Consider the following 25,664-nt stretch of genomic DNA (forward strand, 5'->3'; position numbering starts at 1 on the left):
ACTTTTTTGATATAGATTCAGTTTTTTCTTTCAGCTTTGATTTAATTTTAACTTTTACTTTAAGTATTACTTATAAATAATAATGTATAGCATATATATGGGATTATTAGTAATCCCATTAATTTGAACTTATTTAAAAATAATATTTCCTGTTATTATTTATATTATAATCTGATAACTACCATCTATTAAGCACTTACTGTATTCCAGGCAGTATACTAAAAGATTTATTTAAGCTCTTATTTCTTTATCTGAAAGTAAAGATTTTTTAAGGGAAAAACTATCTGTTCTTATGGAGAGCAGAAATATTCTAAAGAAATATTAAATGTTTAACAGTGTTAAAGAGTGTATTGTTTTATATTCTAGCCTTAGTTGTAAGTAGCTAAATGTTTAAGAAGTTTAAAGTAACCTCAAGGTTACCATTTATCTGAAAGCTCTACAATAATATATAATTGAGGATTGATAAACTTGATTGAATATAGGAGCCAGTTAATAATAAGTGATGTGAGCTAGGTGAAGATAAAATTGCAGACTTGGTAAAGAAAGACTTCCATGTTCATGTAACGGTAGGAGGCTGAGATCTAGCATTTTTTCCCAAAGGGGAAAAAAAAAAAATGAAAGAATGATACCGAATCCATTGGTTAGACCATAGGGTTTAGCCTAGAGGGAGCTGAAGTGGTAGAGAATGCAGAGTTTTGAGGAACCAGAGTTTTCAATGAGGAAGACAATATTTGTGATCATGAAAAGAAAGCGTATTTGCAAATAGAAGGAAGTTGTGGTTAGGACTTCATGTGGGACTTGGCTGTCTCTGAAGTAGGAGTGATGCTAAGATAATAGAGAAATGGAGAGGATAATTTTAGATATGACATAGTGGGAGAGACCTTGGATTTTTATCAAGCATATATGGGTTTGAATTCTGGCTTTGTCATTTAGTCAGTAAGTGACACTGGGCAAGGTATGAAGTTCTCTGAGCCTTTGTTTTTACCTTTGTAAACTGAAAGGATACCTACGAGACCATCATGAGGGTTATAAGTAAGGATTACATTATGTCTCCTCGGAGACATGTGGAAGGGCTGATTGAGGCTCTTCGGTTAAATTCAGTTACTAGGAAACTCTGGAGTTTTAGCATGCGTTTGTTAGTCATGTAGGTGGAGCGCTTTCTCAGGAGTTTCACAGCCAGTGGGCAGAAGAAACTTCTGAGCCACATGTTCTCCACTGACCGTTGAGATGAACCAGGAACCATAGAAAGTAAAGGCAAGGACACCTGCTGGCTTGTGCAGTGACCCAGACGAGATGAGCAGCAGTCAAGGAACTAGGGCCCTGGCAGTGAGAAGACAGATGTTTACTTTGACACAGATCTTGGGAGCTAGAAAGTAAAGTACGCATTTTGTGAGATTAGCCAGCCGTGTATTGAGGAGTCCTCAAGCCCTGGCTTCCTGTTTCGATCACCAGTGTGACTTAGGCTTCTGTTGTGTTAAACCAGTGTGAACCAGTGTAATTGCAGAAGGAAATGTTGGGGTTCAGCAAGTTGGGGTCAATTTATTATCATCATTTTATTTAAAAGCATTTTTTAAAATCCAAAACTTAAGGGAGAATAACCTCAGGGCAAAAAGGACAGTTGTTCAAATTGAATACGTTAGCTTTATTAAAAACTTAACTGCATTGTTCTCAGTGTTTCTCATTTAACTGCAGACCAGTGAAAACTCAGATCAGTCCATAAACTTGGGAAACACTGAAATAGGGAATGCACAGAAAAACACAGATTTTGATAAGAAGGAATTGACATGCTTGGATAGCAGTGATGACGATAACCAGTATTCACTGAGGATTTATTGCGTGTCAGACACCGTCTAAATGTTTTCCATTTATTCACTCATCAGTATTAGGCAGCTAGATTAAAAGAAACTCATTTAAAGTGCTTTAATTGAAGTCCGAGTAAATCATTTGGAAAGAATAGTGTGAAGGAGTGAGAAATTCTGAAAGTAATAGAGGAGCCTTTTGGAAAAAGTAACATTTGATCTGAACTTTAAAAATTGAGTAGAACCTCAAACTTTTATGCTTGTCTGTGCTTTGTTTTCTTCAGTGAGTTTGTGGTACAACATTCCAAACTGAAAAAGGATTTAAGCACTTGATAGATAGCTCTTGCTTCTTTCTATCTTCTTACAGATAGAAAAACTACAGAACACAGCAAAAAGTTTTTAGTTATATCAGTGAGTTAATGATGTTGGAATGTTACACTAATCCACTTAGGAAACAGTTATGGGAGAGATTCAGAGTGTCTAAACTTTTACATTACCCTGTGTTGAAAAGGACAGTGACATTTAGGATAACTTTTGTGAATAATCCAGGAATTGAGTTGTTTATTTTCAGTTTTATAATTCCTTGGATTTAATGTTCTGTCTTAAATAATTTTTAATTCACTTAAAATCTAACTTTTAGGAAGTGCTTTTGAAGGAGATGCTTTTAAGATTTCAACTTAAACCTTCAGCAACTTAATAAAATCAAATCTTTACTTATAAACCAGGCCGATAACCCTTAAATGCAATAACAGAGTGTTTTTTCATATCTGTAGTGTTACATCATGCAGATAAAAGAGTGTATATATTTGATGTTCTTAGTATGTTTTAATTAAATTTTTTATTGGATTGAGCCTGCTGACTCTAAATACTGTGTTTTAACATGTGATGCTTTTTCCTGTTTTCACCTGGATTCAATGAAACGTTGTTTGTTTTTATTTACCAGGAAAGGCCGTTGTTTACCTTGTGGCTTTCCATCTGTTCTTTGTTATGTTTGTATGGTCCTATTGGATGACAATTTTCACATCTCCCGCTTCCCCCTCCAAAGAGGTAAATTTAATGCTGGTAAATTACCAAATGCTTTCACTGATGAAGGGATTGTTTTCCCTGTGTTACCTTTGTTGAAACTCTATTACATGAAGCGTTTGTTCTGTTTCCATTCATAAACTGCTCGGTAACTGCGTTGTGAATGTGAGTCGTCAGCCTCTCAAGACACAGCCCACTGATGTCCTTCGTAAAAGACCCATGATGGCACTACGGTTTAGCTGTGCCATGCTGTGTTTTCTTAAAGACGTACTTTATGTCACTGGAGTGAAAAATTTTAAGGGACAGAATTGAGTTAGGAAAATAGAGTTTATTTTTAGAAACTCTCTTAACACTTATTTTTTTTCTCAGGCCTGAACAAATAAGCTGCAAGTAAATAAAGTGTTTTGATTATGGGAAACAAATCGTCTGTGCTGTTGCTTGTGATACTTAGTGTGGCTAGTGTTTTTTCTGCTTGGAAGTTTCACTAGGAAATAACACAAGTATACACGTATGTGAAGTAAAACTGAAGACCGTTGTGTCCCTTTCACCTGATACAGCCAACTGGATTCTCTTCAGTTCAAGTTCAGCATAGCTAGATAGAGCAGAACACACTAGATAGAGGACACGCTGGACAGAGAGGGGCACGCTGGATGGAGAAGGACACACTCTCCAGAGTTAGACTTGTCTGTGTTTGATCTTCTGCTCTAACACGTTTTTTAATGAATCCAAGGAAGGTGGAGCCAGCAGTCGTTCTGCCCCTGTAGGATGTTTGTGAGGAGTAAATGAGATTCATTCATGGAAAGCTTTTAACATTGGGCCTGCCTTGTGGTTAGCACTCAAATGTTAGATGACATAATAATATAGTTACTTCCCTTTGTATTAAATTCATCAGAATGCATTAAAAATTACAGACATAGGTTTAAAGACATCTACTTCCATTTACCTTTTTGTAGAAGAACATTATGCAGAAACTACACATACTGTAAATGTATGAATAAATGAGTTTTCATGAACTGAGCACATGCATGTAACCAGCACCCAGTTCCAGAAGCAGAACATGCCTGGCATCCCGTGAGCTTCCTCGTGCTCCCTCCGGCTCCCTTCTCCTGTGCTTCGTGTGGGTGGAGTCACACAGAACGTCTGCTTGCATGCCTTCCGTGAACTTTCTCCTTGTGTGTGATTCTTCCGTGCTGTTGTACATAGCTGTGGCTCAGTCCTCCATTGTGCTGTGTGACACGGGTTACTTATCTGGCCTCCTGTTAATGGGCATTTGGGTGTAGGACTGCTGTCCACATTCTAGCACACACAAACATGTAGCTCTTTGGGGCAGGTGCCCAGGAGAATTGCTGGGTTCTGCCTGTACAGTCAGCAGTAGTGGCTGATGCCAAATGATCATTAGCCCATTGTTTCTGTTGGGCACTTTTGTTTTAAGGGATAATGTAAACCATTAATCAAGCTTACTGTTGCTTCAAATATATTCTTCAGGCATTTGCTAATAATTATTTGGCCCTTAAAGTTAATTACAAGCTGCCATCCATCCCTTAATCTCTTAAATTGAAAAGGATTACCAGTAATGTGATGGCTATTGGAAACATATCATGTATAAAACTAAATAGTCTTTACAGGAAACAGAATAAGGAAAACAGTTGGTATTACTTTTGAGAAGCAGGCTATTACAGAGGTACAAGCTCCGTCTGCCTCCTCCCTCTGCTCTACTGGCTGCGGGGCACTGGGGCCGCGGCCCTGGACCTCAGAGCCATCCTCTGTAACGTCAGGGTGACAGTCGTACACACCTCATTGGATTGTTGTATGGGTTAAATAGATTGATCACACACACACATGAATGGTAGTACTTACAGCATATTATTACTGCTATATGGAAAGTGCTTAGAAGAATGCCAAGCACATAGTAAGTGCCATCTAACTGCTACTTTTTTTGGCTGTTGTGTTTACGATATTGCACCCAGTTAGCATTCAGCCCAGCACCTAAGCCTTTCCATCCACTCCCACATTGTTGCCAGGGGTCTGTTCGCTTCCTGATTATAGTCCCTCAGGAGCTGAAGTCTCACTTTATCTCCACTACTTCTTCCTGGAAGTCTGTGTTCAAGTAACATGTTGCCCTCAATATACCATTTCGCCTCTCTGTTTTCCATATGCTGCTGCTTTTGCCAAGATTTTCTTTCCTGCTTTACCTTCCTGGACGATTCCTGTTTATCTTTCTAAACCCAATTTAGGTACCTCTTCTTCCAAGAAACATTCATGGACAGCCCCCACCCCTCCTGAGGGAGCTTTGATCACACCTGGTAAAGAATTGATAATTTGTCATTTGTAATTCTTAACGTTCGTAACTGGACTATAGGAATCTATTGTTGAAGGCAAAGGCTATATTTTTATTCATCTTTGAATCCCTGGTACCCGGGACAGTACCAAACATACACTTAAATTGAAACATCTGAACACTGTTTAAGATAATGACATTTCATAATTTGAATTCTGTTCAGTAGTATTTAATGAAAAACAGTAATAATTTCAAAGTTCTAAATTCATTTTAAGTTTTATCTTGTTCCATTACTCATCTAAAATCCTGGTATCTGTTGATATTTTCATTTGATTTAAACTTTTCATAATTCTTAACCATAGTTCGTAAGGAAAAGTAATGATTTTGAGGCCTGCCTAGAAACAGTTAGGCCAGGGAAGTCTGTTCAGATTTTACAGAGAAACTGCAAAATTTGATGAGAGCATCTTTTTTCCAAGTATGTGTTTGACGTTATACCATATGATCCTCCCTGGAGGACGGAACAGCAACCCACTCCAGTATTTTGGCCTGGAGAATTCCATGGACTGTATAGTCCATGGGGTTGCAAAGAGTCGGACACGACTGAGCAACTTTCACTTCACCTCATAATGATCTTTGTTCTCTATTTTGAGTGTTTCAGAAATGTATCTTGTCAGGGAAGAACTTTCTAGCAAGTTAGCTTTCTTAAAGGAGAGTGGGCCATCTTACAGAGTAGGGAAGTGTTCTGTACCTGAAAGTGTTCGGGAGGGGATGGATCTCAGAAGTGCCTGGGCATTTACATAGGTGACCTCCAGAGCCAGCTTTAAGATGGTGTGTATTTTTTCTATCCAGTTCATACGTCCAAGTTCTTTCTTGTCCTTCCTAATTGGGGGATTGCTTGTGCCATTGTGGCTTGGTGGTGGAAGCCAGGTTAGGTGATCTAAAAGGACTCTTCTGTTGCCTCAGCCACTGTGTTTTAGTCTAGGTTAGAGGAACAAGTCTGTAAAAGGCAAAAACATCTTTTCACATTAGCGGCATAGAGAGAAACATCCTAGAGCAGAACTAACTCAAGGGACTTGTGTTTTTCTATCAGCTCTGCCAATAATTATGCAGTCTTAGAAAATTGCCCTGAGATGCGTGGGATCACAGGTTCCTTATCCCAAGGGCTCCTAATCTGTGCTGTGCTGTCCTGTTTTTAACAGAAGAGGCAGTGCCGTTACTGATGACGAGTCATTGAGGGTGGGCAGGTTTTGATACTTGAGTTAGCAGGTAGACCAAGTACTCAAACTTTAAAAGATGAAGCTCCAGTTAGGACTCCTTAGGCCTTTTCAAGCAAAACTCTGTAAGTAAATAATAGTTGAGGAACAATATTGTATGAAACATGATCAAGAGCATGTCTTAGGCCAGTTTTTGTTTTTTAAAAGAAATCTATGAAATAAAAACCAAGAGAAATTTAATAAAAGCTCCTGGTTACGTGAAATAGAGTTGTGAAACTGAGGTCCTTGAGATACAGGGATGACATGAAAAGAAGCAATGAAACACGTCCTTTGTAGGGAAATGGTACCCACCACGTGGGGATTAAAACTTGAGAAATGGAAGCTGGAAGCAGCCCTACAAAAGAACTGCTCCTTGAGAAAAGGAGACTGTGCTTGCCTTGACAGTCCTTAATAGTTTTGGAGAAAGTTCCCTGATTGGTTAGCGTTTTAAAAACAAAAACAAAGCAGTAAAAGTTGTCCTCAGGAGAAACTTGGCCAGAAAAGAGCAGGACCCCTGCCTGTGATTTGCCCCCAAGCAAGTGAGTCTTTGAACATCTTCCCAAAGATTCATAATCTCTTGACACTTTCAAACAGCAAATCTTTTACTAGCACAAAATGTATATTAAGCCCTCTTTGATGGGGAAAGTTAATTTTTTCTGTAAAAAACAAAAGATGCAAAAATATTTAGTTCATGTTCTTTGCCATCATTAGCATGGAGGACATATATTTTCAGTCTGTCAAAGGCATGTAGTTTTGTTAAAAGGTGCTTGATTTAACTTCCTAAACAAATTTGAAGAAAAATTTTGCCTTTATAGAAGGAAATATTTGTCTTTTTCTGTTCTGGATAAAGCTTGTTTTTCTGAGCATGATAGTTAATAATCATGGGATTGAAAAGAATTGATAGTTATTTCTCCTTCTATAGTTCTGTTTATCCAATTCTGTGAAGGAACGTTATGAAAAGGAATTCAGCCAAGAAAGACAACAAGAAATTTTGAGAAGAGCAGCAAGAGACTTACCTATCTACACCACATCAGCTTCAAAGAGTAAGAAAAACAAATCTTATAGTTCCCTCTCCAAAGAATTTTGAAAATGTGGTCATTTTTGCCAAAATATCTTTGCATGATTTGACTACTAAGTGGGTATTGTGGTTGTCACAAATGGCATCTGCAGAAACAAGACTTTTCTGTGTTCTGTATCTTATACGGTATTTCAGATACAGGTGTGTACCTTTATATGAAAACAGGTATTTATCTTAGGTAAATCTATCTCAGGTATTTGAGATAGATTTACCTGAGATACAGGTATTTCAGATACAAAGTCTAGTTTCATACAGACTTTTTATGTGGTTCACTTTAATGTCGATCTCTCTTATTCTGCATTTTTTTTCTAGCTCATCCTTCATGGCTAAAAATTTCATTTACAATTTTTAGTAAACTGTCATTTGGAAATCCTGGTTTGAATTTGAACATTTGTATCATCCCTGAGTAATATTTAAAAAATCAAGAATGTGCTAACCTAGAATGGGGAGAAATAAAAGCCACAGACGGGAAGAAACTGGTTAAGGTTGTAAAGCTACCCCTCAGAGGGCCGGACTTGGAAGGCCACTGTCTGCTTAGAAGCTGTGGGTGCTTCTGTTCTTTGGGCTCCACCGACACTCGGGCCTGTGAGGGCGACGGGTCTGTGAGTCGCCCAGCTGGTTATTTAATTGTAGGAAGTTGTTTAAAATTATGTATTATATACCTCATTAATTCATTCAAATACCAGATAATGTTGACAGCTGACAGTTAGTCCGATCTAAGTCCTTTACACATACGAGCTCATCTGAGCTTCACACCAGCCCTGTGGGGAGACGCTATCGTGTCCACTTTACAGATGAGGAAACAGAGGTGAGGTAACTTAGTAAAGGTCACACAGACAGTGTGGGGAAAGATGTCCTGCCTCTGAAACCCACTCTGCTGCTCAACTCCAAGGGGAAATAAAAAGAGGTTTTTCCTTTGTGTAGTTCTGTACATATGCTGACTTAAGAAAATTTAAAATCCGTGCTAGATTTTAGGAGGGGATGTTTGACCAACATTTAAGTTTTCATGCGTTTAATACAGGCACCCTTTGAAGAATACTGTGGGTTCAGTTCCAGACACTGCAGTAAGGCGAGTCTTGCGGTAACGCGGGACACATGAACTGTTTGGTTGCTCAGTGAGTGTGAGTTATGCTTCCACTGTAAGGCAGCCTATCAAGTGTGCAATCACACGATGTCAGAAAAACACGAACATACCTTAATTTAAAAATACCTTATTGCTAGAAATGCTAACCATCATCTGAGCCTTGAGCAAATCACAGTAGTAATATCAAAGGTCATTGGTCACAGGTCACCATAACAAATATAATAATCATGAAGTTTGAAATACCATGAGAATTACCAAAATGTGACACAGATACAAAGCGAGCACATGCTGCTGGGAAAACAGCACCAGTTGACTTGCTCCGTTCAGGGTCCCCAAAGACTGTCAGTTTGTGAAGAAACGCAGGGTCTGTGACGCACAATGAAACCAGGTGTGCCTGGACTGTCCTTTTGCACAACCAGTATGTTACTGTGTAGAATGAAACCATGGATTTCAGATCAAACCCCAGCTTTTTAGTTCTTAGTGCCATGAGAATCACTTAGACTTTCTAAGCCTGGTTTCCTCATTTTAAAATGAGAATGCTAGCATCTAAATCTCCGGAGGTGTTGGTAAATGAGACAAGCACTGAGTGTAGATCTTGGTGTATAGTAATACACTTTCAGTACATAAAAGCTAATTTAAAATAATCCTTCTTATGTTTAACTATAAAATGTCTAGTTCACGGCAGCTGTTAGTAGTTGTAGTTCCATAGATTAGACTTTTTGTGTGTGTGTGTACATGCTGGGAGGCATGTAGGATCTTAGTTCTGTGACCAGAGATCAAACCCGTGTCCCCTGCCATCCTGAAATAAAAGCTGAGAGTCCTAACCTCTGGACTGCCAGGAAATTCCTAGATGTTTTTAACCCCAAGACCAAGATTCTAGAAGATTTACGAAGCTCTGAGATTATATACAAAGTTATAGGTACTTCTTGAAGTAGCCTGTTCATGGCAAGATCTGATTTTCAGAGCAGTAACTCCAAAGAGTTGAAAGCCACTGACGTAAAATCTTTACCCTTAAATCTTTATTATTCTTCATTCATTATAATGACTTTCTACTAATCTGAAAAATACCCTTCATCTGTTGACTATTACACCAGAATTATACTGGGCACTTTATGGTGATCATTTACCCCTCAGAGCCACCCTGAGACAGCACCACACTTGTCCCCATGTTAGAGATGAAGGGTGACACAGGTGAGGTCCCTTAAGTCCCTGAGTGGCAAGGTCTGGGATTCACGCCTTATCTTCTGACTGCAGACAGTCTGCCCTTGAGCACTGTTTTATACTCCATTTCTACTGCCTAGAATCCCAAACGTTGGGTTTTTTCTTTTTATGGAAATAATACCATACATCCTTTAAAAAACAAAATATAGAACCACACATTGTATGAAGTGGACCTTTCCTAGACCAGAGATAGTGAACGTGATGGCTCTGCCTTCACAGCGGGGGTGGCGACTTTCGCTGAATTCCTTCCTGTGCTTTTTAAACCATGTGCCTAATAGAAGCAGAACCATGTGGACGTCTTCAAAAATGAGTCTTCCTAAGCTCCCCCGTCCACAGTCTGGATATGGCCAGTGTTTCTTTCCGGCTCATCCTGCACCATTACCTGGGTCAGCTGTACTAAAACTCTCCTTCCCCACTTTTTATTTTTATATCTTTTTGTCTGCCTCGAATCATTGTTTTCTCCTAACTCTGTCAGTACTTTAAAATTTTAATTTGCTGTCTACCTCTTCAGCCATTTCTGTTCACTTGAACAAAAAGTGATTTTTACAGTCTTCTCCAAACTTCTCAGCTTCCTACCTTATTGATCCCAGCTCGCTGTCTGGTGGTTGTCTCTGTTGTCCTCACGACCTGACTCAGTCCTGAAGTTCTGGCCCCTGGAGCTCCGCCCTTCGTCCTAACACAGTGAGCACCTTGCCCCAGGCACTCAGTAGGCATTTGTGGGGCGAAGCTGTTCCTGGGTGTTCTCTGTAATGGCTGTTTATATATACACTTGAAAAATCTCCCTTTTCTTCTCTTCACTAATTTTCCCATCCTGGAGCTTCACTTCATGTTTTATCAGAAATAATATTATCATAACAATAATAATTGCTTTACTGAGAATTTGATAAGTTCCAGAAGATTTTTTTTTTTAATTTGCACAATAGTCTGCTACACTTGATATTATTTGCATTTAACAAAAGCAGAAATTGAGTCTTTTAGCAAGTAAGTTACTGTCAAGGTCACAAGGGAGTAAGTGGGAGAGAACCAGTGTGAATCATGGTGGTTGAGTCTGGCCGCCTCTGGACTTGGGGCTGCCCTGCCCATGCTCAGCTGTCCGCAGGCCTCTCCCTCTGGTGTCTGCATTCTTGTCTTTTTATGAGACTTACATAGAGATCGGTGACCTTTGTCTTTCCTTCTCCCTCGGTTTGCTCCTAAAAATCTTGCTTAAAAATTTCCAGCCTCTTTCTTCCTTCTGCTTGCAGGTATACTTCAGAGTACATCTCCTCTTAAAAACAGCAATAAAGGTTAGGTTCTGATGTGTTCCAACTACGACTCTGTTTTCTCTTCTCCATGATTGCAGGTCTCTTTGTAACTTGTCTGCACCCCGGCCTCTTTTCTTTTCCAGCAGGTTCCAGGCAACTGGCTTTCATTCTTCCTAACCATACTTGGTGGCTTTTTGTCAGTCTAACTGCTTAAAAAATTTTTCTTCTTTGTACTTTTCTGTTCTAGTTGTTTTTGCATTCTTGAATGTTTATTCTTCCTCCTGCACTTTTTAACCCTGCCTCACAAGGTGCTTTTGTCCCGTTCTTTTCCTACAGTTCCTTCAGCTGTTTTCAGCCATGCGATTTTGACACCACAATATTGTGATGTTTAGTTTACTGTGTCTCAAATAATTTGTTTTCTGAATAGTTTTCAGAGCTGAGTTAAACCTTTTTTTTCATGTAAGTCAGCAGACTCAAGGCTGTGGTCACCCTAGCACTCACTTGTAAGGTGGCAGGGGATGGCAGCTGCACTTGGGGTCACACATCTACCACGTCTACGAGTGAGGGTTTCAGAAGGGTACTGCCCAGCCCTCCCCCAGGGCCCCTAGAGACCACTGTCAGGGCTTCGCATTCACCTTGGCATGTGTGCCCACTCGAGCTCCATTCTCGTACTTCCAGCTTCCAAAGGACAGTGGTTCCTGAGTGACCTGTTGTCCAAATTCAAGCCAGACAAAACCTAACACCTTGGGGGTAGGAGGGAAGTCTGTCGTGTTCAACTGTATATTCTCAGCATGAAGCAGTGTTTGTCTCAGAGTAGAGACTCTGAATGCTTGTTGAAGAGCGAGAAAAACAACCGAACCCTCCTCCCGTACCCACCCCCTCACCCCCTCATTTCTGTCACGGCAACATCGTTCTTCTGGCAAAACACCATGGAAACTGCAGTTTTTCTGATTGCTGTATTTACATCAGTTTTTCTGTCTACTCAGTCATCTGAGACCCTGCAAAAATTTTCTCAAAAAGTCTGTTTAGTTATTGGTATTATTTTTAAATTATCAGTTGTCAGTTTCCCAGAGTTGTTTATAAAAAGTGAAAGCAGATTTTATAGTCGTATTAACTCAATTCTAAAACATATCCTTCAACAACTTCCTTTTAATTCTTAAATGTAGCCGTCAGATATTGTGAAAGGTGTCAGCTGATTAAGCCTGACCGAGCGCATCACTGCTCAGCATGTGACGTGTAAGTACTCCTTGTTGGCGGTCATTCACCCGGGACCGGAGCTGGTGTGTGGGGAGGCCGGGGGAGAAACTCGCCAGGACGCTGCCTCGGCTCCCGGCACTGCTGTGTGTGCAGAGCTGACAGGAGCCCATGCCCGAGCCAGAACACTCGCTGAAGTCCCCGCAGGTAGCAGTCCTGCACCACTTAGATCTTTGAGTATGTGTGCTTCTGCTTATATTTAAATGTAATATTGATGAGCAAGTAAGTAATACCCCCATGAGAAAGATAAACTTTATTTCCTGAATTAAAAAGACCATGACAGTTTTCTTGCTTTTATTATTAATGTTGGTATTAAAGCCTAACAAACCACAGAAATATTACTTTCAATTACCACCTGTGAAGTTATTCCCCCTAAAATGTGGAAGATTTTATCTCTTATGCTCTTGTGAGAAGGTGGTGTGTTGAAAGAAAGACTCTTAGTGTAGGAATCCCAGTGAGTCCTTGAACTTCAGTGAGGCGGGCCATTTAATCTTACTTATTGTCTAACTTTGTGCAAATATACATTGCATATACTGATGGAGGGACAAATGTGGGGATTTTTTTTTTTCTGAGTATAAAATACAGTGGTTTTTATACATGGGATAGAATTGTAATATATCTGTAGGAAGACGGACTACCTACAAGCCCATTTATTGAAGACTTTTTTTCCCAAAGTTGTGTTATTATGACTTGCATATGTTTAAAGTAACTTTCCCTTTTGTCTTCCTCAGCTGACTCTGTAAACTACATCTAGCTACTGTTCCAAGTGCTATATGCATCTTACCTGTGTATTATTACAGTGTTGCTTGATGTGGTTCAAGGCAGCCAGCCATGTTCAGCTCAATTCTCAGTATGAAAAATCACTGCCTCTTACCTATGTGAAATAACAGAAATTGTCTCTAACCTCGTTCTACTGGGTTGGTTTTCCTAAGATGTATTGTGAAAGGGAAAATTTTAAGTCCAAAAAAACCAAAAATCAAATTAGAATTAGTGGAATTTTTCTACATGGATTTTCTTCTGCTCATTTGTTTCTTAGGTGTATTCTTAAGATGGACCATCACTGTCCTTGGTATGTATAAAACACAAAGGAGATGACATGAGGTGGGGAAGTGGGAAGGAGGGTATTTATTTAGAGTGATTGATCTCAGTGTTCCTAAATTTTGAAGATCAATTTAATTACTCATAGATATCAAGATTGATGTAGTTTTATGTTTCTGTTTACATGTTTTTCTTTAAAAATATATTCTGGTGTTATTAACCCAAAAAATTGTATACTAAGAATTAACATTGAAATTCCAAATTCTTACAGAATTAATTTAAAACTCACATCCACAATTAAGACACTACCCCTTTCTTCTCAAATGAACCATTTATAGTTATAATGATTTTACATTTTTTGATATGTCCTATTTGTTTTCATCATGATTTTTTAAAAAAAAATTAAATTTACCACCTTGGCCATTTTTAAGTGTACAAGTTCAGCAGTGTTAAGCCTGTTCACATTGTTTTGCAACCAGTGTCCAGAACTGTTTCATCTTGCAAAACTGATACTCTGTCCCCATTAAATAGCTCCCTGCTCCCCTCCCGAAAGTCCCTGGCAGACACCATTCTAGTTTTGTTTCTCTAAGTTTGTCTTCTTTTTACAATGTGATTTTCTTTATTCTTCTAGGGTGAATAACTGTGTGGGATTTTCTAATTACAAATTCTTCCTGCTCTTTTTATTCTACTCTCTGTTATATTGCCTTTTCGTGGCTACAACAGTTTTACAGTACTTTATAAAATTTTGGACGGTAAGTCTTTTTTCTATCTTAAAACCTATATTTAAGATTTTTTAAGATGGTATTTCATAAATAATTCCTTCATTCTGTATTATAAGTAGATGTACTTAATTGTACCAGTTAGAATTTATAATGGCTCAGAAGACAAATGGGGTTAAAATTTCCCTTCCTATATACATGTTTATTTGTGAATAAATGAGTATTACACAGGACATAGTGAGTTTCTTTTAGTAACTCAGACTGTTTTCAACCATACTGTTAACAATGGGCTATCAATTTTAGGGAAGTGGTTCCTTTCATTTGAGTTGATGAGACTTACTGAAGTTTTTACAGTAATAAAATTGAAACTCCCAGCCTCAGATAATCATTAATCTGTTTCCTGTCTCTGTAGATATTAATCATTTTCCTATTGTGAGTGGCAAATGTTTTCCCATTTTGATTGATGTCTTATAACTCCATTTTGTTTTTACTAAATCAGTTTTATATTTTTAAAGTAGTACTTTTTAATTATGATTTTTGGCTTTATTCTAGTCACTGTAAATTTATACAAATATTCATCCAACTTTTCTTTTAGCATTTTTTTCCCCTCCATTTAAGTCTTTGATTTTGAAGGTGGGGGTTATTGTGGTTAAAAGGTGCTTTTGTATTTACTCTTCTTAAAAACCCTAGGAAGGTATTTTAAAATGTAGGTTTTATTTTTATTCAGGTGTGGTGAAACTGACAGATCAGGAGGTGATAACCTCTGAAAAGATAGCTTGTTACTCACAGTTCCAAGGGAGGGTTCCCACCACACTACACAGGCCCACACGGGGAAGCACCAGAGTTGCTCAGGAAGTGGAAGGCACGAGGGCCAGAGCCTTCACTAGTGTCCATGGGAGAGGCACAGTGAGGCAGGGTAAGTGCACATAGGGTCAGCTAGTTTGAGTAACCTCAGTGGTCTCTGGGGCTCCAAGGCAGTCCCTTGTTTGGTGTGAGTAGGGCAGGGTAGTATTGCCCACTGAACTGTGAGAGTCAAGTAACCAGAGGTGTTTTGGACTGTGGGCTCTGGACCGATTAGTTTGTATATAGTTTGAGAAGTACATTCCTTGCTGTCTCTTTAAGAAATAGATAGCCCTGGGAGAGGCACTCTCTCCCCAGTCAGCTGGGATCCAGATGCTCGGATCCCAGGCTGCAGAGAAGAAGAAAATATAGTTAATGCAGAAGGAGCTCTTATTATTCCAGCTTTCAGAGTTGTAAACTGAGGTTGGAAAAGTTAGGTAAATAAAGTGAAGGTTGAACCAGATGAATGACGTCCAAATTACAGAATGTCACATTTCTTTATCAGAAACCTCAGCAGTGTTTGCATGTAATGATTTGTTAATGAAAAGTAAATATTGTCAAACTTTTTAAGATTCATGATGAGTAAGGAAAGACTAATAACTTAAGTCTGCTTTTCTCTTCATTCTTCAACAGTTACTATGTGCCAGGCACATATGTTCTAGGCACTTTGGATATATCAATGTACAAAGCAGACAAAGAATTCTGTCTTTGTAGAACTTACTTTTGAGAAGGACTAAACAAACAGTAACCATAGTAAATAAGCAAGTTGTATTGTATATTGGAAACTAAATGCTGTGGGAAAAAAGTGGATCAGGGTAAAGGACTTAGCAAGTGTGTGGGGCAGGTGGGTATAGTGGGCAAGTTATAGTACTAAAAAGATTTATCACAGTAGACCTCAGTAAGAAGATTAGATTTGAGTGAGACTTGAAGGAAGTTAGTGGATATCCTAGAGAAGATTATCTGTGCACCCAACAAATGAGCACCTAAATATATAAAGTAAATATTAACAGAAGTAAAGGGAGAAATGAAAGAGCAAGACAGTAGGCAGAAATAAAGGGTGAACGTAAAGGGAGAAATAGCAAGATCACAGTAAGGGCCTTTGATCAGTGGATGGATCATCTAGACAAAATGAAATAAAGAAGTATTGGACTTAAATGGCACTTTAGTCCAGAGGTGCTTAATGGACAGAGCACTCCATCCACAAGCAGCAGAATACATGTTCTTCTCAAGTGCACATGGGACATCCTCTGTGATAGGGCATGTGTTAGGTCACAAAACATGTCTTGTCATTTTAGGAATATTGAAATGATAGCAAGCATCTTTTCTAACCACAATGGTATGAAACTGGAAATCAATTTTAAGAAAAATAAACTGGAAAATTCACGGATATATTTAGATTAAACAACATGCAGCTGAACAACCATTTGGTCAAAGAAGGAATCAAAAACTGTTGAGACAAATGAAAATGGAAATACAACATAAAAAAAGTTCTGGGATGCAGCAGAAGCAGTTCTAAGAGGGAACTTTATAGAGATAAACCTATGTTAAAGAAGTAAGAAAGGATCTCAAATAACCTAACTTTACACCTCAAAGAACTAGAAAAAGAACAAAGCTTCAAGTTCATAGAAGGGAGAAAATAACAAAGACCAGAGTGAAAATAAGTGAAATAGAAACTAAAAAGGTAACTAAAACTACGAGCTGGGTTTCTTAAAGAATAGAGAGACCTTCAGCTGGTCTCACCAAGAAGAAAAAGAAAGAGGGAACTCGAAAGAGGAGACATTACAGCTGATAAATACAAAGGGTCAAAGGGACTTCTATGAACAATTATATGCCAAATAATTGGACACCCAGAAGAAATGGATAAATTCCTAGAAACATACAACCTACCAAGACCAATCATGAAGGAAGAGAAAATCGAACAGACTGATTAATAGTGAAGAAATTGAGTAATCAAAAACCTCCAAAAGTCCAGGACCTGTGGCTTCACAGGTGAACAGCCTACACTGATCTAACTCACACTCTTTGCAAAAGTAGACAAGAGAACACCTCCAGGCTCATTTTATAAGGTCAATATTATCCTAATACCAAAACCAGACGAGGTCACCACAAGAAAATTGCAGGCCAAAATCCCCATTGAACATAGATTTTTTAAAATTCTCAATAAAATATTAACAAGCCTGATTCAACAATACATTAAAAGGACCACATGCACCCTGATCAAGTAAGATTTATTCCAGGGATGCAAGGATGGTTCAGCATCTGCAGAGCAGTATGTGTGACACACCACATTAACAAAATGAAGGATAAAAATTATAGGATCATCTCAATAGATGCATAAAAAGCATTTGATAAAATTCAACATCTACTTAAGGTAAAAACTGTCAACAAAGTGAGTGTAGCGGGGACGTACCTCAGTTTAATGGCCATATATTGACAAGCCTACAGCTGACATCGTACTCAGTGGTGAAAAGCTGAAAGCTTTCTTCTCATATCAGGAACTAAACCAGGATACCTAGTCTTGCCACTTTTATTCAACATAGTACGGAAGGTCTTAGCCAGAGCAGTTAGGCAAGAAAAAGAAATAAAATGCATCCAAATATGAAAGGAAGAAGTAAAGCTGTCTCTGTGTGCAGAGGACATATTATGTTAGAAAATCCTAAAGATGCTACCAAAAAAAAAACCTGTTAGCTAATAAGCAAGTTCATTGAAGTCGTATGATACAAAACCAATGTACAAAAATCAGTTGCATCTCTGTACACTAATAACAAATTTTTAGAAAGAGAAATTAAGGAAACAGTCCCATTTACAATTACATCAGGAAGAATAAAATACCTTGGAATAACTTTAACTGGAAAGATGAAAGATCTGTACACTGGAAAGTATTAGTCATTGATGACAGCAACTGAAGAAGACCCAAATAAATGGAAAAACAATCTCTGCTCATGGATTGGAAAAATTAATATTGTTTAAAATATCAATACCATATATAAATACTACCCAAAGTAATCTGCAGATTCATTGCAATCCCCATCAAAATTCCAGTAACATTTTTCCAGAAGTAGGACAACCCTAAAATTTGTATGGAACCACAAAAAGCTGCAAATGACAAAAACAGTCTTGAAAAAGAAGAACAAAGGTAGAGGTATTTTGCTTCCTATATTACACATCTATAGTAATCAAAGCAGTATGTTATTGGCATAAGAACAGACACATAGATCAATGGAACAGAATAAGAGAGCCCTGAAATCAACCCAAGCATCGATTAATTTATGACAGGGAGCCAAGAATATACAATGGGAAAAAGTCTGTTCAGTAAATCGTGTTGGAACACCTGTACAGCCACATGTGGAATAATGAAGCTAAGCATTAATCCTCCATCATGGACAAAAATCAGCTCCTAAAGACTTGAACGTGAAAGCTGAAATCATAAACCTAGAAGACACGGGAGCAAGCTCCTTGACATCAGCCTTGGCAGTGAGTTGTTTGGATTTGACACCAAACATAAAAGCCACAAAAGGAAAACTCAACAAGTGAGACCACATCAAACTGAAAGCTTCTGTACAGAAAAGGCAACTATCAACAAAATAAAAAGCCTACTGGATGGAAGAAAATATTTGCAAATTATGTATCTGATAAGGGGTAATATCCAAAATATATAAAGAACTCACAACTTAATAGCAAGAATGAGACAAAACAACCAGATTTAAAATGATCAGAGGGTCTGAATAGACCTTCCTCCAGTGAATACATACAGATAGCTGACAGATGCAAGAAAAGATGCTCAGGGTTACTAATCATCAGGGAGGTGCAAGTCAAAACCACAGCAGTGGTATTTCCCTGTAGGTTGCAATAGCTAAGACTCCACACTCCCAATGCAAGGGCCCCGGGTTTGATCCCTGGTCAGGAAACTTGTTCCCACATTCTGGGTGGAGTTCACATGCCACAACTAAAGATCCTGCATCCCACAGCTAAGACCTGGCACAGCCAAATAAATAAGTGAAAGTATTTTTTTAAAACAAGATATCACCTTATACCTGTTAGAATGACTGTTATCAAAAAGACAAGAAATAACAAGTTTTGGCAAAGTTGGGGAGAAAAGAGAACCATTGTGTGTTGGTGGGAATGTAAATTAGTGCAGCTATTATGAAAAATGGTATGAGGAGTCCTCAGAAAATTAAAATTAGAACTGTCGTATCACATGATCCAGAAACTCTGCTTCTGGGAATATATCCAGAGGAAACGAAAACACTGACAAAGATACCTGCACCCCTGTGTCACAGGTTATTTACAACAGCCAAGACATGAGAACACTTAAGTTTACGTTGGTGGATGAAGAACTTGTGGTATAAATATGCTGTGAAGAATTGCACTTTTAGTCCAGTAGATAAGAATCCGCCTGCCAATGCTGGGGACGGGTTCAATCCGTGACTCATGCTCCATGCCATCGAGCAGCTAAGCCCGTGCACCACAACTTCTGAGCCCATGTGCTGCAGCTATTGAATCTCACACATCTAGAGCCTATGCTCCCCAGCCAGAGAAGCCACCACAAATGAGAAACCTGTGTACTGCAGTGAAGAGTAGCCCCCACTCACTGCAACTAGGAAAAGCCCGTGCACAGCAGCAAGGAGCTAGCACAACCAAGAAGAAACAAAATTTTTAAAATGTGCAATGGAATATTCTTCTACCATAAAACAAGAAGGAAGTCATGCCATTTATGACAACTCAGATGGACCTCGAGGGCATTATATTAATTGAATCAAGTCAGAGAAAAATACCATATTATCTAACTTATATGTGGAATTAAAAAAAGAAGAAGAAGAAGCCTCATAGACAAAAAGAACATTTTGGTGGTTGTCAGAAGTATGGGATAGAGGATGGGTAAAGTGGGTGAAGGTGGTCAAAATAAGTCTGGAGATGTAATGTCCAACATGGTGACTATAATCAGTAAGTATATTTGAAAGTCTTTAAGAGTTAGACTTCGAAAGGTCTCATTCAGAAGAAAACAAATTCTGTGACTGTGTGGTGTTGGATGTCAGCTAGACTTACTGTCGTGATCATTTTGCAGTTACAGACGTGTGTGAAATCGTTATGTTGAGCTCCTGAAACTAATGGAATGTCATGTTAGGCCTCAGTAAGAAGGTAATAGTTGACAAAGATAGGACGGAACTTAGTGGATATCTGAGAGAAGAAGGTCTCAGAGGAAGCATGTAAACTTTAGAGAGTCAAAGCCCAAGAGGAGGAGCCAGTGCCAGGAGGCTCGTGAGGCTGAGCCAGGGGGAGGCTGGTGCAGCCCACGAGGAGTCCCCAGGGGAGAGGGCCTTCAGGGGTGTTTCCAGGGTCAGAGTGGGGAGCAGAGAGGGGTGAGGCCATCTGACTTCCTCAGGGCTCCTCAGGTTGCTGTGCAGGAAGTAGACCAGATGGTAAGTGAGGGCACCTCTCCCAAGGCTGCTGCCCACCAGTGAGGCGGGACAGAAGCGACCAGGTCTGATTTTTAGAAAGCGCTCATCAGAAGTTTGCTAAAAAGCTATGTGCTAAGCAACATTAATTTTATTCTTTCCTGGATACAAATCTGTTTTAAAAACTTTGTGAAGGGGTGTGTAAAGTGTACCCTAAATGTGCTTGGAGAGCGGAATGTCCTTGTCTTTTGTGGTTTTTTGAGAAAATGTCATCAGTGACGTTTAAAGAGCTACAACTTAGTGACCCTTCAAGACGTGAAAGGTTTACAACAATAGCAGGATAATTTTGTATAAAAAGTGGTTTCTTAATACGCTGTCTCTATTTGTACAAGCTTTGCCGCAGGAAATCTACAGAGAGTTGTCCAAAGGTAAAATACATTATTGCCATGACATTCTTGCCATCTTTTTTTGTGACATTTATAGTGAATATGTATAATACTCATTTGCTTTGCAAGATGGGAAGGTAGAAGAATCACTTGTATTTAAAAGGAGTTGTGTTTCCTCTAGAAGACAAGAGGAAAAGATAGGTGTCAGAAATACCTAACGCTAAAAACGTGCCACTTAGCCTGGCTTCCCTGGTGGCTCAGATGGTAAAGAATCTGCCTGCAGTGCAAGAGATGTGTGTTCGATCGCTGGATTAGGAAGATCTCCTGGAGAAAGGAGTGGCGACCCACTTCAATTTTCTTGCCTAGAGAATTCCATGGACAGAGGAGGCTGACAGGCTACAGTCCATGAGCTCGCAGAGTCAGACATGACTAAGCAGCTAACACTTTCACTTCACTAGCCTATGAACAGTGTTTAAGTCAAACAGGAGCAGCTCGTGTTCTCTGAGGCTGTGGTTGGCCTGTACTGTGAGAGGGACTACCCGAGGCTGCTGCTTCTCCCCTTGCTAGATCCTCACTTCTAGGTGAATATGTGCTTCCGTTGAGATGAATATGACCATTAGGATAGGTAACAGAGATGCTGTTTTCATTCACTAATACCTTGTGGCAAATTTATATACTAGAACTGGGAATTACCAGGAAAGGCTCTGTAGGAATGCACAAGGACTCTAAAGGTAGGCATGGAAGCAGCTCCAGGGCTAGCCTGTTCCCAGTATGTTTGTTCCAAGAACAGAGACTAGGGAAGTCCAACAAGAGCTTTATCACAGCTAGCTTCTGGTTAGCAGCATACACAACTACCACAAGCAAATATTTTAGCTTAGATGGAGAAAACCCTCATGTATGCTAGATTTGGGGGCAAGCTTAAATATATGTATAAACTGTAAAAGAAAAATGTTGAGTAAAATGTTCATCTTTTTATTACTGAAAGTGTTGCTAAAATTTAAGAGCAGTTTTTAAAGTGACTCTTCCTGACATGTAAGCAAGCCCCTTTGGTAATACCAGCTGTCTGCTTTGGGACATGTTGCTTTTGGATGTATTATCTAATTTATTTTATTACTTCTCATACCTGGCTTTTTTTTTTTTTTTTTTTTTTTTTTTTTTTTTTTTTTTTTTTTTTGGTGAATTCAATAGTCATTAAAAAGAACCAAATAATAAGAGTATATTTTAGAGGTTGACTATTCTCTAAGTAATTCTTCTCTTCTCTTTTCTCAGAATGAACTCACAGATACACGAGCAAAATTCCACGTACTTTTTCTTTTCTTTGTGTCTACGATGTTCTTCATCAGCGTATTGTCACTTCTCAGTTACCACTGCTGGCTAGTTGGAAAAAACAGAACCACCATAGGTAAGTAGGTTACGTAAGTTATAATTATTTAGGAATCCCAAAACTTTAGAACTGTGCCATAAGACACACAGTAGGAAATTCATACATAATGAATGAGTGAAGTTGCAAGAGATAGAATATCTTAAATATATATATATGTAAGATATATTGAACATACTTTAGTAGATTTTATAAAGGTGATGAAATATTCATAGGTTATATGTTTTCCCAGAAAAGTTTTAGAAACTCATTTTTAAGTGTTACAATATGGTATTTATTTTAAATTATATTTATAGTTTTTGATATCAGATATAAAGCAAAAAAAATTGGTACTTTTCTTCCCTCTTATAATTTTCAAATAGGTTAACTCTTCTTTTTTAAATATATCTAAACAGAATCATTCCGTGCACCCACGTTTTCATATGGAGCTGATGGAAATGGTTTCTCACTTGGATGCAATAAAAACTGGAGACAAGTCTTTGGTGATGAAAAGAAATATTGGCTGCTTCCAATATTTTCAAGGTAGCTTCTAAAATGCATGTCTCAGATATTATGGAATCTGTGACAGTCTCTCTCTGGTTACATGTCTTAGGATTCAGAGAATCCAGTATATTATGACATTATGAGCCTTGAGAATGAAAACTCAGAATATCTTGATTACATAAGTATTTTGTTTTTCATATTTTTTTATGGACAAAGGAGAGTTTGGGCATGTATTTGAGTGAGAATTAGGGGGGAAAAGATGATTCATAGAAAATAATAATCACTCCATATCCTTCAAAATGAAAATAAGTTTTTAAAGTAAAGAATCATAAGAATGTATTAGCCATATCTTCAGAGATTTTTCCAGTACAGGTTATATAATCCGTTGTATCTTAAAGAAGACCCAACACATAGTGCAGTTTTTACCTCAAATTTAAATGAGAATATATGCTCAAAGTGATTCTTAATTTCCTTTTCTCCCAAATTTTCAGCCATCCTAGGCCATCCATACACAAAAGTCATTATAAAAAAGGAAAAAGTATTTCAAATTCAAGTACCATATTTATAAGTGCTGTGGGTTCCTTTTTCTTTTTTCCCTTAATTAACTGTATTGCTTATTATTTGTTTGGAAATGACATATTTGCCTTCTTTTTCTTTTTTGCCAAACCATGTGGGATCTTAATTCCCTGACCAGGGACTGAACCTGGGCCCTGGCTGTGGAAGTACAGAGTCCCAACCACTAGACTTCCAGGGAATTCCCAATTGCCTTCATATTTGAAAGGCATTTTTGCTTGGTATAGAATTGTAGGCGTTGCTTGCATTTTTTCTGAAGAGACGTTTGTGGACATTAACTTTTTTCTATTTGTGTAATATGACTTTTTTCTCTGCCCACTTTTAAGATTTTGTTTACCTCTAGTTTGATACAATTTGTTTATCACTAGTTTCATGCAAATGATGTTATTTTCTTCATGATTCTTGTGCTTAGGATTGTTGAGCTTCTTGGATCTGTAACTTAAACTTTCATCAAATTTGGAAAAATACCTTTAACCACTACTTCTTTAAGTATTTCTCCTGCCACCCCCTTCCCACAGCTGCATGTCTGCGGCCCGCGGGGTCTCTACCTCGGCTCACTGGTGGGCAGCTCACTTCTCCTTCCGTCTTCCTGTTTCACCTTGAAGCACACCAGCGTCTTCTGTGTGCTTTATCGGTTGTCTCTCATATTCAGGTTTGGCCACTCTTGACTGATTGGAACCCAGACTCATTTTTTAAGGTTATTTTCTCCTAAACAGAAATTTCAGTGTTGGCAATTGGTTTTATTGGCTCGTGTGTTTTTTTGTTTTTTTTTTTTCTCTTCTTTAAAGATATCGCTCCCTTATCCTCTGGCTTGTGTTGTTTGTGTCAGTAAATCAGCCTCCCTGTTATTAATACCTTTATTCCACTGTTTGTACAGCCACACCTCAGTGATAGTGCGGGTGTGGTTCCCAACCCCCACAGTAAAGCGAATATCACAATAGAGTGAGTCATACGAATTTTTTGGTTTCCCAGTGCATCTGAAAGCAATATTTATACTAACCATAGACTGTTAAGTGTTTGATAACATTAGATCTTTTTTAAAAAAGGACAATGTACATACTTTGATTTAAAAATATTTTATTGCTAAACACTGCTAATCGTTATCTAAGCCTTCAGCAAGTCGTGATCTTTTTGCTAATGGAGGGTTTGAAATAGTCCAAGGATTACCAAAATGTGACACAGAGATGCAAAATGAGCAAATGCTGTTGGAAAAAATGGCACTGGAAGACTTGCTCAGTGCAGGGTTGCCTCAAGCCTTTAATTTATAAAAATCACAGTATCTGCCAAGAGCAGAATGAAGCACAATAAAATGAGGTGTGCCTGTAAATTACTCTCTGTCTCTCCCCTTCTCTGGCTCCTTTAAGACTGTGACTGTATCACTGGTTACAAGTGGTTTGCTTATCCCTATGTTTATCCTCTTTGGAGTTCATTAGACTTCTTGGATCTATGAAATTTTAGTTTCCATCAAGTCTGAGTAATTTTGATATAATTTTCAATTGTTTTTGCTGCCTGCTTCCCTCTTCCGGTGCCCTCCCCCCACTAGCTTTTCAGGTTCTTCTTAAAACATTCCTTGAGACCCACTGGTTGTTGCTGTTGTCCCTCTCTTCCCTCTTCCATCTTTCTTTGCTTCAAGTTGGATAGTTTCTACTGTCACATGTCTGTGAGTTCACTGATCTTCTGTAGTGTCTACTGTTAAGCTCATCCAGTGAGGTTTTTTATTTCAGATTTTAGATATATATATATATTTCAGCTTCAGAAGTTCGATCTGGTTCATTCTTCATATCTTACATTTCTCTTCATTTAAGTCTATATTTCTGGTTTTCATGGTCATTTCTAAACCTTTTCTGTTTACTTTTTTTTTTTTAATGCTAGTAATTTTTGATTGGATAGTGGACATTTCAGATTCTGAGTATTTAAAATTTGTCTCCCTTTAAAGAATGTTGGATTTTGTTTTGGCAGACTGTCAAGTTACTTGAGTTTCAGCTGAGTCCTCGTGAGGCTTGTTTTAACCTCTGCTAGGTTGGTGTAGAGTAGCGTTTTCTCTCAGGCAAGTTAATCCTACAACAAAGGTGAGAGCCCACTGGGCCCCCCACCAGATCCCCGTGTTCAGTGCCGTCTCTCTGCTCTGGCGGGTCCAGCAGAGCTGGATGCATACAGCTGATAGGCTGGCCGTGCGCTGCAGCTCCACTCTGCAGTTGCTCTTTTCCCAGATTCACGCGCATGGCTGAGAATTCATCTCAAGGCTCAAGTAGAGCGCTGTGCAGATTGATGGAGCCCTTTCTCTGCACATCTTCCTCTTGCTCAGCTCTGTCCCCTCAGTTCAGCAAGACCACCTTGCCCTGCTCACCAGCACAGCCCCTCCCTACCCACACCCGCTGGTGCTCAGGCTCTGGCAGAAACTGTGACTCCTTGGCTGGCTTCACTTCTCTTAGACACCGCAGTTCTGTGCGGCCTCTTAGGAAAACAGTTGTCTGTCAACTGTTTGACAGCAGGTCACATCTTCCCATTAATCCATCTTGGCTGGAAGTGGAACTCCCTGCTGGACATAGTTTTGATGTTTTAAGAATGTGGAAGTGAGGCATAGCTGTACTTTTTTAGATTTTCTTTTCTTTTATTC

General features: G+C 38.7%; 1 protein-coding gene across 3 annotated transcripts in view; it reads left to right on the forward strand.

The window, feature by feature from the left end:
* ZDHHC20 (zinc finger DHHC-type palmitoyltransferase 20) overlaps window positions 1-25,664 on the forward strand; it is a 57,835-nt gene that overhangs the window by 23,988 nt on the left and 8,183 nt on the right. For all 3 annotated transcript variants that reach the window (XM_043477621.1, XM_043477619.1, XM_043477620.1), the window contains exons 3-9: window positions 2,743-2,846; window positions 7,276-7,396; window positions 12,144-12,213; window positions 13,268-13,300; window positions 13,901-14,021; window positions 21,880-22,012; window positions 22,387-22,513. In XM_043477621.1, coding sequence (XP_043333556.1) covers window positions 2,743-2,846; window positions 7,276-7,396; window positions 12,144-12,213; window positions 13,268-13,300; window positions 13,901-14,021; window positions 21,880-22,012; window positions 22,387-22,513 — 709 coding nt within the window. The remainder of the gene's footprint in view (window positions 1-2,742; window positions 2,847-7,275; window positions 7,397-12,143; window positions 12,214-13,267; window positions 13,301-13,900; window positions 14,022-21,879; window positions 22,013-22,386; window positions 22,514-25,664) is intronic.

The sequence above is a fragment of the Cervus canadensis genome, chromosome 9 (assembly GCF_019320065.1).
Source record: "Cervus canadensis isolate Bull #8, Minnesota chromosome 9, ASM1932006v1, whole genome shotgun sequence".
Taxonomy (NCBI): Eukaryota; Metazoa; Chordata; class Mammalia; order Artiodactyla; family Cervidae; genus Cervus; species Cervus canadensis.